Source organism: Acomys minous (genome assembly GCF_964271855.1).
Source record: "Acomys minous genome assembly, chromosome: 6".
In the NCBI taxonomy this organism is placed as follows: Eukaryota; Metazoa; Chordata; class Mammalia; order Rodentia; family Muridae; genus Acomys; species Acomys minous.
In genome coordinates, this window is record NC_140487.1 from 51,961,730 (window position 1) to 51,975,939 (window position 14,210).

Sequence of the window (14,210 nt, forward strand, 5' to 3'; positions counted from 1 at the left end):
CTCTCTGTACCTTTACTCAAGGAGAACACATGGCGAGAAAGAAACCAGGAAGAAGATGGAAACTACTTCAGTCAAGGGCACCAATTTCTAAGCACCAAACAGGAACCATAGTACAGACCTCAACAGGCTGCAGTTGATGCCGAAGAAAACCTCAGAAAGAACTTATTCTTCTTACTCCACTTAATTCGCTCATTGAGTTAATGCCCTTTGACCCTTTTCTGCTTTGTATTCTTTCCAAAATGCGTCTTACATTTCTGTACGCTGCACAACTCTATTTATGTGGGATTTGCTCGAGTGGCTGAGTGTTTGAATCAGCCCTGTAAGCACATGTTAATTGAGTGTTTTGAGTCAGTTCTACAAGTGTGTGCCCAGTGCTGCCTGTATGTGAAGGATAGCCCTGAAACCACAAGGAAGACAAAGGGAACCAACTCCCCTTCCACAGTCACAAATTGTTTCTGCCGGCTTGAGAGGCATCCTGAGAGAAATTTGGTTCCCGAGTGCGCTCGGAGGCACTTACTGCAGTGGGAGAAGTACATTCTGGTAACTTACATACCTGACAAATGCATCTCAGCACTAAACTGTCGAGACTCCCACCTGCTGCCAACTGTAACTACCTTCTTCTTCTTCTTTTTTTTTTTTCTCATGATAATACACTTTCAAATTCCTGGCAAAGTTTTTGGGCAGAAGTGTAATCAACATCTGGAGAAATTTGCTTGTGATCCTGAGACTTCAGTCATCATGTCAGCTGAGAGACTGCAATTTCCCCACACAGTAAGGATTTGTAATTCATGATCATAATTTAGAGCTTCAATCACACACGTCTGTAATCTGTTTCTTTGAGTGCCAGCTTACCTTGTATGGTGAATATGCACACCTAATACTTAGTAATTACTGACACGCTGTGTTGATGTGGCAGCAGAACATTGTCATTAGGTAGTGATGTAATGCAGAAGAATCAAGTCATTCCCCCTCCCCCCCTGAAAACAGGAGCCTGAAGTGTCTAGATGACAAATGTGCTAATCATGGACAGCTGTATCCTGAGGCACGGGGCATGGTTAGAGCACATGGTGGACTCGGGACACTGACATACTCATTTCTATATGTCTTCCTTGGTTTCTTTTTCATGATGCTGGGGACTCAACCTGAGGTCTTGTAAATGGTAGGCAAGCATTTCACCACTGAGTTACACTCTTAACCCTTAGATACCTCTCTAAGGCAAGTGAAAGTAGAGTCGGGGAAATTCTCCGGTGCTAAAGTTTAAATGGAGAAGGGGATGGGAAGACAAAAGAAAGAAGGAGCTTTGGGGTGGGTAACCAAAATTAAGGACATAAAAAGAAGACATATAATGCTAATGCCCTATGAGCTAATTAAAAATAATATTAATGGCCAGGGGGATTGTTCAGCAGATAACACTTGACACACAGATATGTGCAGGCCTGACAACCTGAGTTCAGTTCTAAGATCCCTTGATGGAGGAGAGAACTGAGTCCTCACAGTTTTCCTCTCACCTGTGACTCTGACCTATTTATTTATATATAAATAAACATACATTTTATTTACCTATAAATAAAATAAAGCATTGAAAAGAATGTGATATAAAACAGTGTACACGGTCAAATGAAAATGTTGGTATCAGAGATGAGATACCTCCCTCTCTATGACTTATTGGCTGGAAAGACCATTGCTATTGGTCTTGGTTGTCCACTATGACCAGATGGTAAGACCCTATTGTAGAAGACACTATATATATTGGTTGCAGGACCTAGAGAAATCAAGCCAGAGATGAACCATAAGCTCCCTCCCTCCTGGCTGCCAGTCATAGTGGCAGAGCATCTATGCAGACTGTACAGACAGAAATGCCATCAATAAACTTACGTATCGGTGAGTCCTGAATGCCAAGCAAGATGGTGCAAGATGTTATGGGCCTCATAACACTCTCCGACTGAATTTGAGGCCTGCTTCAGAGGAAAGAATTCATGCCTGGCACTTCAAAGAAACCTGCCCAAAAGTTCATGCTGGGGAGGTTGGAGATTCTAGGATGAAGCTTCCCACTTATTTTTCTGTTTTGACATTGTTTCAAAAATGCCTTCTAGAGACTTGATACCCTATGAGCATATACAGGGGGAGGTAATCCCCCTCAGGAACAGTCATAGGGGAGGGGAATAAGGGGAAAGTGGGAGGGTGGGAGGATACAAGGGATGGGATAACCATTGAGATATAACAAGAATAAATGAATAAAAAAAGGAAAAAAAACCCACAAAATGCCTTCTAAACATTTATGTTTATACCTGTAGACAAATGCTTCCCCCAGCGCTGATCAGAGAAGGCTCTCTTTTCAATGAATGACAGTGAATGCAGAGAACGCAGGCTCAAGGAGCTGACATAGTGATGTGTGCTCAGCCCCTCGAAAGCTTAGGGAACATTGCGGAAGAGAGGATGGAAATGATAAAAAGCTGCATGTAAGTGTGAAGGGCTGAGAAGTGCTGTGTTCTAGACCTCAGACACTTACAGCAAATGCAGTTGCTTTTACTGGAGGGCACATGACTGAGCCTGTGAAGAGTCAATCATGGCTCAGGAGGAAGGGCTAAGTGATGGATGCCAGACAGGTGTAGTTATGGTCATTTATTGTATACCCACTGGTAAGCCCACCATGTAAATAGCCCTAGATTAACTCATAACGCAAGGCAAAAAGGTGTGGTCATGGGAAAGGGACTTGTAGAGAGAGAGGGACTTGATAGAGGTGGAAGGGAGAAAGGAGAAGGTATAGAGTAAGAGTGATCAGAATACATCAGATAATACATTGCAGATCGATATATACAATTGTGAAAGCATCGACTTTGCTTAAAGAAAAGCAGCAGAGGTAATTTGGGTTTCTGTGACTGAGTTGATAGCCAGCTTTCAAGATGTTCCCTTGAGCATGGGAGAGCACATGTGTTAGTTATTTTCCTGTCGCTGTGACCAAGTACTCCACCAGAGCAACTTCAGGGAGGAAGGGCTTATTTTGACTCAGGGTTTTAAGGGCATTTCATTCATCACGGTAGCAGGAATGTGTGGTTGAGGCTCATCATGACAAGCGCAGAAGTAGAGAAAGCAGGCTGGAATCAGAGGTGAGTCTAACCTTCAAAGGCTCCCAGTGGAACCAGGGAGGCCGGTTAGGTGTCGCCTCCAAAACAGAGCCACAAGCTGGGAACCAGTTGATCAAAGAACAGAACAGGAACCTGTGAGGACATTTGAGACTCAAGCCAAAAGAACACATCAAAGAAATCAAACTGTAGCTAATGTTTCTGTATTGGAAGCCACCAGCGCACAGCCTGTTTATGTTTATAGGAATTAGGACAAGCTTGACCTCTCTGGCTCTCAGGATCCAATTTAGCTACAGTTCCAGCACCAGACTGTAGCTACTGAGGCCACCCTGATTTCATTGCTTCCCCCTTCCCTCAAGTCCCCTTTCCTTTTTAAAGTTTGCAACTTAAATACTTTTAAAGCACTAAGCAGGTAAATACGCGCGCGCGTGCGCGCGCGCGCACACACACACACACACACACACACACACACACACACACACACACACACACACACATGCACCCTGCTGCCCATCTGCCACATTTGATCCAGGGGAGACTGGATTGTAGCCACTGACAAAGTTTCTCTCCTTGGCTTACTTTTCCACTTACCAGGTGACTTTGTCTCACCTTCCTGTTTTCCTTAAATGCATTTTTAAAATAGTTGAAATTACTGTAACTTATTTCATAGTTTGTTCTTTTTTTCTTCACATTTTGTTCTGACATTTTCTTGCAAATACCAGCATTCCTATTATTGCCATCATCATCAGAAACCACACCCAATGTAGAAAAGTGATCTGGTAATTAAGGAACACATTTGCTATCTGGATTGAGATGAATCACTAACTTAGAAGAAAGTTCTAGATCAATTTAGATGCCTGTGAGCAGCCAATAGAGGAAAATGTATCTATTAGAAGATGTTTGGTAAACACCAGGGTCTGGTGTCAGCAATCCCCCTTTGGGCTGCCTGTTCACCTTTACCCTTTGGTTTCCAGACTCCCTGATGCCCTTGATAATTCTGTTGCCAAGGTTGCCACTGAAGTGAGTTCCTTTCTCTAGAGATTTCAGCACCACACTGGGAAAAAAATCTCACTGCAAAATCATCTTTCTTTGTAAGTGGAGGCTTGAAATGAGATCCAGGTGTTGTTAAGCCCAGAGCCTGGAACAAGTGGCCTGACAAAGGCTGGACATCTGAGAAACCGAGCTCCCTCCCCTGGGTCCAAATGCAAATATTTACAGCTTTATTGACTCTGTCTTCCACCTGGGACCATGCAGGTTGCAACCTTGGATCCTCTGTGCTCCCATCCCTTGATCCCCAGATTTTTGACAAGCATATTTGGAGAATTTTCCTGGCATACTAAAGGTTAAATACTGCGCCTCTGCCATTTTCTTTGCCTTTTCACATCCTGGCACTTTTGTACTTCTATATATCTATGTTTTCTAGTTACAAAAAGGAAAACTGCATGTCATAAGATGATGCAATATACAGCCACTTAATCAATTACATTTTTGGCTTTTCTTCTAAGGTCAAGGCTATAATGCAGCATCAAAGTTCTGTATGTGATTCACCAGTAATAGGACATATATAATATGGGGTCAGGTGCTTTGGTTCTGGAAGCCTGGACCTAAAACTCAAAGTTTTAACTCTGGTTAGATTATTATCTCAGCCCTTAGGTGAAGAGCTGCCTCTCCCCCTGTTAAGTTAAAAGTCAAATTCAGTCAACAAGGAGGAAGGGATAGGGTTTCAAAGGATGTGTTTACAAAACCTTTTCCCCCAACCTTAATTTCCCAGAACAGCTTGTTGTTTCATGGGGGTGGTCTGACTAATTTCTGGTTATGGGAATGTGGCAGTAGGAGGCATGATTCTAAAATCCTTCCACATGTGCCTCACTTCTTCTGGCTTCCTTCTTCTACCTATCTAGCTGTGGTGATCCAGGGAGGCATTCCCAGGCTCTCTTAAACACCTACTATAGAGGTTAACTGAGTACACTAGCAAATGGGTTGAAACGGGAGGTCCTCAATAGAAGCTAGGGTTTTTTCTTCTGATTACCAGTAAGCACACAGTGTCTGACTCCCCTCCAGGAGTGACAATGGGAAGAGTTCATGGGGTTTGGCTAAGATAAGGCCTTCAACATGCCAGGAATCAGGTGGGGGAAGTCCAGTGCATTAGACATTAGATGGAGTGGAAGTGTCAGGTACTCATAGCAGTAACTGTGCCTTCCCTGCCTTCCAACTACTCTCATGACATCTTCTCTTTGCTACTTAAAGCATCTTCTGTCCCCCACTCCTCAGAGAAAGCCTGTGTTGCAAATGTTCCCCAGTTCTTCCTAAGAAAAGGGGCTTTTTCTGTGTCCTAAAATTTTTCTCTGAATGATGAAGCCCTTCATGTATTTTAGCTAGAGAAGGGACATTACAAAAATTTTCCCATTTAAAAGATCTCCCTGGCTGTTGGGGTGGTTAGTGACTTGGAGTAGGAAGGGTAACTAGCTGGGTAGATGGAAGGTATTGCCACACTTTCTGTAGGAGACAGTGGTATCCTGGACCCAGGGAAGATCACAGGGAGGGCACAGAGTGATGCCAGGTCAGGTGCCCTGAGTCTGAGGTTCTGACTGGTTTCCCTGGATCTTCTATGAGAATGATGTCTGATGTGGACAGCAGGGTAGATGGGAGTGGCAGCATCAGAGATCACAATGTGGCTTTGATGCTGTTCTGAGAGTGTTATGGACAGGGCCCCAGAGCTGGATTATTATAAAGGGCCACTGTGTGCAACCCTTACTTGGGAGTCCAGTCATCAAGCTAGAGTTTGTGCCCAAGTGGAGATGCTTCCCCAACCAAGAAGGGCCCCTTTTCTATCTGTCACAGAGGTGCCAGGCTGGCTTAGCAGAGACATTTGCTGTGCTGAGTTTGGCTCAAAGAATGCTCTGGAACTCCAGTCAGGCAGGTGAGAGATTCTCTTTCCTTGGGGACAGCTTGAAAAAGGGAGGTAAAGGTGGGGCTGGCGTGAGAACGTATAGGAAAGCTTTCTCCTCTATTTTGTATTCCAAATGAATGGAAGATAGAGCATTCTGGCTGCAGGAGTGAGCTCAAGGTATCTGCTGCTCAGGAAGGTGGTCTAGGCTAAAGATAGGTGCGTGGAAGTCTGCAGAGGGCACTGATTGGCCTGAACAGAATGGGAGATATTGGTTCCATGCCCAACATGAATAAAAAGGGAATAGGCTGTGCAGTAGAAGGAAAGCCAGGGATGAGCTGAGCTCTGGATGTCCAGGGCACATGTTCCAAGTGCGGTGTAGTGCTTGGTCTTTTTCTAGAAATACGAAAATTCAAAGCCAGTGAGCAACCCAGACATGGCAGTGCATATATGTAAAGCCCAGCAGTTAGGAAGGCAAGGCAGGATTGTCAAGAGTTCAAGATGAGCTTGGTCTTTCTTTTCTTTTTTAAAATGTTAGTCTTAAGCTTGCAATCTTTTTCTCTTTGCCCAAGCTTCTGAAGGCTGGGATTACAGGTATACACTGCCACTTCCAACTTCCGGATTTTAGCTGTATAGTACAGGATAACCATACTACAACCCACAGATCCAAGGAAGATAAATAACCAGGGGGACCCAGGGGAGGAGGCTTAAATCTCACTCAGAAGGGGAAACAGAATAGGCAGAGGTAGTGGTTTGAAGAGAGGCAACAAGGTTGGTAGGAGAGGAAACACAGGGAGGAATAAGGATGGAGATCAAACCTGGGCGTGGGAGGACAGGAGGAAGAAACTGTGGGAGGGGGCATCTCTGTGACAAGCTGGAGACCTAAGTCAGAATACGCTTCTGGAAGGATGGATATGAGGGGGTGACCCTAGCTGAGACTCCTAGTAGCAGAAGCCACGGAGTTCTTTATACAATTTAAGGTGCCAAACCCTTAAGAATTATAACAACCACGTTTAGTGTGCAGCCTTTGGCTTTTAGATGTTTGCCTGATGTTTACCTACGTATAGCTCTAGCTCTAGGGAGAGAGGAGCACGGCATTTGCTTGGTTACCCTGGCTTGCTTTTGCTGCTGGTAAAGCATTTATTTCTTGAGGAAGCATTTATGAGAGAGCAAGCACAAGCTGTGCTTCTTCTGTTTTCAGACCTGAACTCATCCTTTCCTGGTTTATGTAACACTAGCATTGAGCTCCGTCTGGTTAAGTTGGTGTGAGAGCCCTGCACAGAGAAGGCTGCGTTAGGATTGAGACAATGAATTTAGTAATCCTGTAGGTGTGCTATCTCTAAAACCAGGGAAAGAGAGAGAGAGAGAGAGAGAGGAAACAATTCTGGGGAGAAAGAGTTTTTAAACAGTTCTAATTGTTCGGGTAAGTTATTTTTACCACACTTAGGGGATAGATAAATGATCACATTGTTATTATTTTTGATAGATTATATTTTAAGGAGATTTTCTGTTAAATGTGACTAAATATAATTTTAATTTCCCTCACTCAGGGAAAATTTTCCATCACATTAGGCTCTTTTGTTTCTAGATAATTTACTATGGGAGATGTTAACTGGAGCATCCGGGCTCCTCACTTCAGGAATTTCCCTGGTACAAAAGTAGACAAATGTTCCACTTAAAAGTTCTATGTGTGGAAAATGAGGATGATTAGAAACTTTAAGTGGTTGCTATGTAAAATGCACACATATATACATATATAATATAAAATGTTACATATAAAGTCCTCTTATAAAATTAGTGGCTGCAGTAATAAGCATACATGCTATTGCCATGCAGAAGAACGTTTGTCAGTGTTTTCATGGCCTTGGCTGCGTGCCCACGATGTTCCAGGTCTGACGGGCTTCCTCATTTGGTCCTGACTGCAAGATCTGGGAATTCTGAACATCTTCGAGTCATTTTGCTTGTGGTGGAGCTAGATCCTACACGCAGGTCACTCTGTGAGGTTTGTTTTTTTCCCCCCAAACTTACGTCTTTCAGACATAAGTGTTACACAGGCAGGAGGGTAGCTTGGATGCTTGATGCACCAGCATGGCTTGGATACACACCTGGGTCTGGTGAAGTGATGGGCAATTCTATGAAAAATGACGTTTGTGTTGCCACCAGACTATCATAGTGAGTGCAGCGGCTCTAGGACTTTACTAAGAGAACTTGCCACTCAAGTGCCAGCTATGCTGAGAAATAACAAACTGATTTCTTTAAAAGTACATGGTGAATCAAGAAAGACTAAATTTCTGAGGAGCAATTAACCTGGGCTCAAGGGATTTATTGGGTCTCTAATCTACAGTCTCCTGAAGTCAACTGAAACTACCTAGCAACACTATTGCTGGACTCCTAATGTTGGTGAGAATTTGTTAATTGTGACAAAATTCCTGCTCAGCAAATGAAGCTGACTTAATCTTACTTTTGTGACAGTTTGGGTGTGAGAGAGGGTCCCTCAGTGGCATTCAGCTCTGGTATCTGCTCATCTCCAGCATGTGTTTGGCTAAGCGTGATCACTTTAGACATTTGGAAAAGCCAAGGACACATAGTGTGTAGTCATAAAGTGAACCTTCTGGGTCCCAAGTCTGCACACTTCTCAAGCCCTCTTGTACGCGGGTTTCCTCATCTGTCAGTAGAGCCTTAGCTATAGGATCCCTGAGATCTCCTCACCTTCACACGTCCCCGGACACTTGACAAACTCAAATTTGAAGGAGCCAGGACAGCGGCTGGCTGGGGGCTGTTTAAATTAGGTTGCAGATTGCTTTGTCTTAGGGCTTTCGTGTAGAAATGCTCACCCACAAATGAGTTACTCTGGTAATTATCTTCTGCCCAGGGACTGCTGAGAAGTACTAGGATTAGGGCTTGGGACTAGTTCTGGGATCCGCGGTGGGAGGAAGTGGGCGTGGCAATTGCGCTACTTCCTTGTTTGGAGTAAACTTGGGCGTCTGAAGGCTGAGGTGTTGGTTTGTCCATCTCTTGATGTGATTTGGGGGAGCTATCCACATTGTCAGAGAAAACACACTGAGAAGAAGCACGACTCCAATCCCTGCCATTCCCTCGGGGTCCCCCAACCTCCCCCAGCCTCCAGAGAGCAGAGCGCGAAGGGGCGCGGCAGCCCGGACCAGCCCACAGCTACACGCAGACTCGCCAGTTCCCTGCCGTCGCAGCTGCAGCCGGTTTGAGATGGGGCAGTGGCGGGGGCACAGGGGCTCCACTAGGAGCCTGGCTTGCTAGTTCCCAGGTCTGGGTGCCTGCAGCTGCGGTGAGCAGCTCGTAACCAGCGCGGGTCTACGGTGACAGTGCAGCGGAGGGAGGCTGGGTGCAGGCTCAAGCCGGGACCCGGGACGCACGAGCCATGACGGACGCCAGCCACAAGAAGGAGGGCTTTAAGAAATGTAGAAGCGCCACTTTCAGCATCGATGGGTACAGCTTCACCATCGGTGAGAACTTTGCTCCCGGGGCCATTTCTGGAGTCCTAGCACACCCTCCGGTTGTGGCGGACTCTAAGCGCGGAGGGGGAGGATGAGGGAATCTGGGTTGGAGGGTGCTGGCTGGAGGAAACCCCTGGGAACCGTGAGCTGCAAGGGAAGCCCGGATCAGGGTATCCCTGCTACTCTGTCGTTCTAGCTGGCATCCCGCTGGAGCTGATTTTCAGTTGCGCTGACTTCCTCCCTGATTTTGTTATCTAGGTCTAGAAGAGGGTGGATAGAGACGGATGGAGACAGATAGAGACGGATAAGAACGGGGAGGAAGAGGAGTCAGAAAGGATTGAAGGAAGTGGACAGACACAGAGACAAAGAGTAACATATTCAGGCACATACTACAAGTCAGAAGTTCAGAGATGGAGATAGAATACAAAAGCTGAGAGGAGAGGAGAGAATGTTAGGGTAGGGCCAGGTCCTGAGGCTGGTTTGCAGGCTGCCAAGGCAGGGAGGGATGCTGTATCTTGTGGACTGGAATGTTTCAGGAAAAAAAAAAAAAACTTGAAGTGTCCCAGAGCTGTGTGTTGGGGACTCCCAGTGATTTCTCTTTTTCTCCACCTCTAATCTGTTCACCAAGAGAGGAGGAACAGAAGGGCCTGTTACTGACCATAGAGTTCACTCATTAGAGGCCAGCATTTGAAGAGATCGGTCCTCCGTCGTTTTACTATGAGTTTCTGCTGTTTGGAAACGACTTGTCAAAGCCTGGCATCTTCATCCTCTTGGGAGCTGGGGCCAGCTGGGAGATGAAGATAGACATGGGGCAGCTTTGTTTAGGAATGCCAGCTTTGGCTAGCAGCAGGCCTGAAGCAGGTACACAGGTTCTCCTCCCAAGTTTTATTTGAGGAGCCCTCGTGAACATAGCCATCAATCTGATCTTAACCCCACAGTGTCCTTGAAAATAGGGGAAGGGGGTGTCTATGCTATTTTGCTTTTGGCTCTGCCTGCTTGGAGGTATAGCAGGAAAGTGCTGAGACCAGTGATGAGGAGCTAGTCTCTGGATTACTTGTGCTCCCAATGAAGTGGTCCAGGGTTTGTGGAAGAGCATAAATATGTACTCTTTCCTGGATACACTGTATCACACCTGTCAGCCACTTTCCCCAGCTTGCTCTTGCAGCTGAGAATGGCATTTCCTCAAGTGGGCATGGGGAAATCATGCCTGCCCTCCATTAGTTTGCTTCTTTTGCTGCCTCTTCCACTCTCCGTCCTGACAGAAAGACAGCCTTACCACAGCCCCAAGAGCTCTCCCCCAGAGCTGGCCAGCCCAGAGTCAGCTGGTGGTAGCCTGTGGGGAGTCCTCCCTGCACTGTAAATTCTGAGGACACTACTTATTTACTTTTCACTCTCTTGAGGCGATTGTCTGTGCTCAGGGACGGTTCTTAGAAATGAACTAAAAGCTCTCAAGGTCAAAATTGTCTCATTTAAAGGTCATGTAAATTTCACTTGTCTTGACTCTCGTAGCAAAACTTTCAAAAGTAAGCTTTGAATTTTCCCAGCAGACCTTATCTTCCAAAAAAGTGTGCCTTCCTAAGATGTAGGATCTTGGTATGATCCTCCTCTGCCTCCTTTCCTTCCCAGTACTGGAGATGGCCTGCAGGGCCGTGTAGTCTAGTGGTCAGGAGGTCCCCAAAGTGAACTGGCCTCTGAGATGAGAGCTGCAGGCTTTGTTCATATTGCTGGGCTTTCCAATCTTCTCATCTTTTCCTCTGTCATCCTCCCCTATCCACAAATGTTTATTGAATTTTACTGTATTAAATGATATGATTTAGCACAGTGTCTGCCACATGACAAAAATTCAATAAATGGTAATTGTTGCACTCATTCAAGACATTAAACTAATTTATGAGGGGTTTACGAAGACATATCAGCTTAGGACCTAGATTCAGGGATCTTGCATACTTGGACTTATATGGTATGTACACAAAGCATGTTATAAAGTAAAAATTAGTAAGTGTGATAAAACATCTTTTAGATTTTTAGGCTAATATGGACATTTTAGAAAGTAAAGATATTCAGAAAGGATAAAAGACATTCTCCTATTTTATCATTTGCTACAAATGTTAATATTCCTTGTTTATATCTTCCAATCTTTTTTACATAGATAGTACATGTTAACAGCATTTGGAATTTCATATTTAATAATATCTCATTAGTTTTGCTACCTGCTCTATGACAAGTATTCCCTTAACCAATTTCCTATTGTGGTCTACTTAAGCTCTCACTTTTCACCATTATGAGCAATGACAAAAGCAAAACCGTTGAGGATATCTAGGAATACTCTCCCCTGTTCTAAGGTGAGTATGCAAAATACTGAAGGAATAAATAGATAATCTCATCTGCCATGTGAATGCTAATGATTGCACGTCCATTTTGGCTTAGGAGTACTTTTTAACGTTAAGCTTCTAGAAGCGCAATTGCTTGGTTCAAACGTATGCATATTTTTAGGGACTTTAAAATGTTTTGCTCAACCCCTGTCTGGAAAGAGTCACCATGTATGCTCCCACCGTTAGTGTATGGAAGTCGTCACATGCTGTCGTGAATGCTGGACACCATAGCTTAAAGAAGGTTTTAAGTCTAAGAGGTGGAATGTGGCATCTCAATTCAACAAGTTTTTCTGTTTTGTAAAATTGCTTTCTCATTTTCCTCTCCTGTTTTCCCCTGAGGAAGCCATCACTTATTATTTCTCAAAAATCATTACTTTATGTAGAATATGCTAATTATATATACTCTATTATGTGTTAATAACTTTGATATACCATATGCTAATCATATAACTATATAATTGATATGAGCTAATATACATTATAGCCACACACACATATATACGTATGTTTGTATATATTGTGTATGTGTGCATTTTCATGTATGTTTGAAAGCCTTTCAAGTACATTTTGTCAGATATGTTACATGTATTTTTTTTCCCAAGCAAGACTCTTTTCCTTGCAGCTTCAGTGTACAGCAGTCAGGCCCGATGCTGAAGATGCTGCTGGTTCAGTCTCTACTTCAGCAGGACAGACCAGAGCACACTCCGTCCCCTTACCATGTAGGAGAGAATCCTGGGGCTGTCCCGATGCACTCAGATCGCTGCTTTTCTTAGGCATCTGACCTTCTCACATGAGAACCACTGCTTCCTCTAGTCTGTTAATTTGTAAAAAAAAAAAAAAAAAAAAGGTTCAAAAGGATTTTGCTAAAGGAGTTCATAACTCTCCCAAAGAATTAAGAGGTTATTCTAGGGAAGTCTATGGTGATAAGGGAATTTTGGGGTCACTGTAGATGAGAGACATGAGCCAGCCACCCCTGTGTCAATGTTGGGAACACCTTCTGCTCCCGGAAGATCCCTGCTCTCTCTTTGGGGAAGACATTCTTCCCTTCTGGTTCTCACTGGGCCTATGACTCTCTCAAGACAAAAATACACCAGGGAAACCTGGACAGACAGAGTGCTTTTAAAAGAGGGACTGACTGGAGACAGAATCAATGGATAGTCTCCTGGTTAGATTTTTGTCAACTGGATACAGAAACTGTAGGCCAATCTGTAAGGGACATTTTCTTATTGGTTATTTATGTGGGAGGTCTAGCCTGGTAGGGGTGCTGCTACCCCTGGGCAGGCAGTGCTGAATGCTATAAAGAAGCCAGCAATCAATGTCCCTCCATGGTTTCTGCTTCGGTTCCTGCCTCTTGGTTCCTGCTGCACTGCAATTCATAGTCCTGAGTGATGGACTGTTACTTGGAAGTCTAAGATGAAACACCCACTCTCCAGTTGCTTTTGGTTATGGTGTTTCATCACAGCAACAGGAACCCTAACTAAGATCATGAAGAGAGGCCAAAGGAGGTGAATATTCAGTGGTAATGGGTAGCCAAGCATGGTAAAAGCTGGTCTTAAACACCACTAGTATCCCGTGGAGCAAGCTCTGGAGGGCTGGATTGCTAGAGCCGCTGAGCTACCCGATACTCAGGCTGCAGATGCACTTGGGAACTGATGCCAAGGCTGTCGGGAGTCACAACAGCTGTGGGGTGTGGTCAGGGCTCTCCCAGTGCTACTTCCTTTGACACATCTCTCATTTTCTCACAACTCTGAAGGGTAGACATTCTGAGATGAGGTGACTTTCTAGAAGTCACATAGGAAGGAACAAGGTTGAGTTGAGGCCATTCCCTCTGCCACCAGGCTTTCCTCCACACACCACACTGCCTCCCACAGTGGATATGATTTCTGCTTGGCCTTGAGGCTAGCCTATCATTTTAATGAAGAGAGATCTGGGCGCGGGTGTGTGTGTGTGTGTGTGTGTGTGTGTGTGTTGTTAGGTCGGCTGAGCCAACTCAGGCTCCAGTAAAACCTGAACAAGCCAGAGGCTTAGGTAGTATAATCCTTTATTCTTTAGAAGAAGATCTTATAAAACAATCTGCCTGCCATTTGGTTTCTAGTCTGGCTCCTTCCCCCTGCTCACCTCCCTCCCCCAACAAAGAAAATGCCTCTGTGTTGTCTTTTATGATGTGCTCTGTCATGGCACAGGTGTATGGTCCAGAGGTCTGGACAAGTAAGCAAGTGGCTTCTGTAGAAAGCACCACCAACCCGCCTTCCCACCTGAGGGCCCCAATTGGGCCTGTGGCTGAAGCCAGTGGTGGACATGATTAGCTTTAATTGAGGGCCATGTGCAGAAGTCACACGTGGTTGGTTGGCTCTGGTGCGGCACTCAGGAATGAGCGTGTGAATGTGAAAAGAAAGGG

General features: G+C 44.9%; 1 protein-coding gene across 6 annotated transcripts in view; it reads left to right on the top strand.

The window, feature by feature from the left end:
- Positions 1-14,210, top strand: part of PDE1C (phosphodiesterase 1C) — a gene marked incomplete at its 5' end in the record, with an annotated part of 524,017 nt that overhangs the window by 71,519 nt on the left and 438,288 nt on the right. For 5 of the 6 annotated variants that reach the window (XR_014779828.1, XM_084784994.1, XM_084784995.1 and 2 more), the window contains one exon: positions 8,954-9,449. The exons of the other annotated variant lie outside the window; for it this stretch is intronic. Coding sequence is in view for 4 of the 5 variants with exons in the window: in XM_084784994.1 (XP_084641120.1) it covers positions 9,365-9,449 (85 nt within the window). Of the gene's footprint in view, positions 1-8,953; positions 9,450-14,210 lie in introns of those variants that run through there. 6 annotated transcript variants of the gene reach the window in all.